Consider the following 3,151-nt stretch of genomic DNA (forward strand, 5'->3'; position numbering starts at 1 on the left):
AATGCCGGGTAGCTGCCTGAACACCTCCTGCCTCTGTGGGGTCAGCCCTCTCGGACACGACTCAGGTCCTGGAGACATCGACTCTCGTCTTGCCCACGCCTGAGATTGGCACCTTCCATTTCTCGGCCCTGAGCTGCTCCTTCCTCAGCCTCCCCAGATGGTGTGCCTTATTCCTGGACTGGACCCCGAAGCCCTTAGAGGTTTACTGTGTTCCCTGTTTGCTTCCAAGCTGCTCTTCCCTAAAACCCCCAAAGCACAGCCTTCACTTCTCCGATGTCGGCACCCTGCTAGGCTGGTCTGAACGTCTCCTGGCTGCTGTGTAGGGTTGCTTCAGTTATTCCAGGTGATGGGCAATACTGCCCTATGCCTGCCTGTATGAGGCGTTTTCACCCCACTCAAGCCCGAGACGCTGTTGCTGTCTTCATATTTTACACACGAGGGGACTCAGGGAAGGCAGGCGTCCGCCCAGGAGCCACGGTGCAAGTGTGTCCACCTGCAGGCGAAGCCCACACGTTCGCCGCCATGCCTGCGCCTCGTCACCGAGTGCTGGGAGCTGGCTTCTGCTAGGGGCCACATCTCAGAGGACAGACCACTTGGAGCTCTGTGGCTGCCTCTCTCACGGTCTCTAGTCTGTTCTGTCCTTCCTCTTTCAGACTGGACTCCTCCTGGGCTCTCAGCTCATCTGCACAACAGGAGTGCTGGGGGCCTGCCCCACCCACGGCCTGCCGGTCCTGGCCCAGCCCCATCCCCACATGGCCGGGTTCACGTGCACCTCGGCAGATCCCGAGGGATGTTGCAGCCGTCTCTCCAACCCTCACAGGCACGTGTCTTCCAAACAAAAGACGAAAGGACACACGTAAATCCCTTTGAGAGAAGCTAGGAATTCTGACTTCTAGTGAGGTTTGTTAAATGGCCACAAGCCCAGGAGAAGAGATGCAAGAACGAGGACTTGGTTGTGCTTGGCAGAGTCGGGCTGGAAAGGAGTCCAGCTAGGACCAGCGCTCGGGCTCCCTGGTGGTCATGTCAGCCTCACTGCAAAACCTGGAGGCGGTGCTGGGGGGTGTCTGGGGGTGGGGAGAACTGCCCTGGGTTTCCCTGCAAGGAGGGAGTGGGGGGATGTGTGGGTGGGAGGTACATTTCCTGCTCACTGCCAGCCTTTATTGTCCCCATGATGGCCCGTCAGCGGACACAATGTACGCTGGCCTCCTGGCCGACAACCACTCATTGAGCACCTTCCACATGCCCAGCATCTTGGCAGGTGTTCAACGGCCAGGTGTGGGTCCTCCTCTCCAGAAATATGGCCCTCCCAAGATAAGAGCGCCCAGGGTGGGACCTCTGGTGGGCCAGACAGGGCGGGTATGACAAACCTGTAAAGGGGAGTGTGATTGGGGGGGGCGTGTAGAAGACCAGGCTGGGGGTACTGGGAGCTGCATTCACATACGGGTGCCTTAGGGACACTGCCCAGTCCATACCTGCGTGACTGAGCACAGGAGAATCGGTCCAGGATTCTCCATGATGGCCGCCTCTGCCTGCCGGCCCTGGCTGACCAGCCCCCTTTGCCCTCTCCGGCTGGTGTCTGGTCTGACCCTGTGGGCTGGTCTAGCGGTCAGCCCACTCCCAGCCTCGGCGTTAGGACCCACGAGAAGCAGCAGAGTCTCACCCGGAACTGCCCCCCAGCGCCGTCGTCCAGTTCCAGGATGTAGCCATCCACGGGGCTGTGGGTGAAGGGTGGCATCCGCCAGGCCAGTGTGACGCTGTTGTTCCGGGTGCAGCACTTCTCCAGCTGCAGCAGCGGCGTGGGCGGCACTGGGACGGACCGCACGGTGAGCCAGTCCCTCCCCGACGGTGAGCCGGCCTCGCCCCGCGCGCCCGCTCCCCACCGACGCTGCCCACTGGGCAGCCAGGCCAACTCCCTCCCTGTGGCCACTCCAGCCCCCAGGAGATGCGGTCTCAAGGTGAACTGGAGGTGAGGAGGCTGGGCCACTCCAATCCGAGGGTGGCACAGAATGTCAGGGCTGGCAGGGCCACACCCCTCTGCCTGCAGCACACTGAGGACCCTGCTGGGACGCAGGGCATGAGCCGCAGGTGAACAATTCCTACAGAGCCGGTACCCTGCCGCTGGACCCAGCACCCGCCTCCCCCGGCATCTCTGCAGGGCGGAGTGCAGGAGAGCAGCCTGCAGCTCACCGCACTGGGATGGTCGCTCCCAGGCCACACAAAGCTGCCTTTGAACCTGCCCCTGGAAGGACCGCAGAAGGCAGGGAAGCAATCGGGAGCTGAGGCCTAACCCAGGGAAGCAGGGTACCACTCGTGTGTGGTACACATGCTGCCTTGGTGAGAGTGGGAGAGTTTTAACATTTTCTACCTCTATTCGGGCTCGAGTGACTTCACCAGTACACAGAGTTCACTCTGACTTTCTTTGGAGGGAAAATTGCAACATTGGTTTGTCAAAACTACACTTTCCAATTTGGCTCAAGAATCAGGGTCTGTCTTCCAGGCTTAAACTTGCGGCCCCGGTGGCCAAAAGCCCGTGTTGATCCCAGACATCCTCTCGGGCCCACTGGGCGTGCCTGCCGTGTCCCTCCGCTCACACTGGGCAGGGGGTCCCCTCGCTGCCTAGCTCTGCTGCTGCTTCTCAGAACCCTGAGACCCACCCAGCCAGGGCAGCACCCAGAGGGCTGAGCCTCCTCCCCCTCCACCCCACTTTGCAGGGGACCCCCTGCCTTCTGCTGCAGCTCCCCAGTCTGACAGGCTCCTCCTGTGCGGGGACACTGAGGCTCGTTTACACGTGGGGGGTGGGGGTGGCGGTACTGGCTGTGTGGGAGTGAAGATGGGGAGGTGCCGCAGCAGAGCCTCCTTTAGTTTAAAATGGCCATGTCTTACACAGGGAGGGGCTTCCTGAACTCAGATCCTGCAGAGGCGACCCTCAGTCCACAAAAAGCCAGCCCGCTCTGTCTGCCCTTCCGGCTGTGCCCCTGGCCACTCTGCAGGGGACTCGGGCTCAGGTCGTCACTCGCTAACCTTGTTACCAGGACAAGTGGTACCAATGTAGCTGTCGTCTCAGGGCCACGGCCTCTGAGCCCACTCCCTGCGGCCCTCGCCTTGTGCATCCCGCTCTGCCTGCTCCTCCTCTCCGGGAACACAGGACGCT

General features: G+C 61.4%; 1 protein-coding gene across 1 annotated transcript in view; it reads right to left on the bottom strand.

The window, feature by feature from the left end:
• Positions 1-3,151, bottom strand: part of TRIM67 (tripartite motif containing 67) — a 33,817-nt gene that overhangs the window by 7,673 nt on the left and 22,993 nt on the right. The window contains exon 7 of the mRNA XM_014586801.2: positions 1,661-1,806. Within this exon, the coding sequence (XP_014442287.1) occupies positions 1,661-1,806 (146 nt within the window). The remainder of the gene's footprint in view (positions 1-1,660; positions 1,807-3,151) is intronic.

The sequence above is a fragment of the Tupaia chinensis genome, unplaced genomic scaffold (assembly GCF_000334495.1).
Source record: "Tupaia chinensis unplaced genomic scaffold, TupChi_1.0 Scaffold000161_1, whole genome shotgun sequence".
NCBI classification, from domain to species: domain Eukaryota; kingdom Metazoa; phylum Chordata; class Mammalia; order Scandentia; family Tupaiidae; genus Tupaia; species Tupaia belangeri.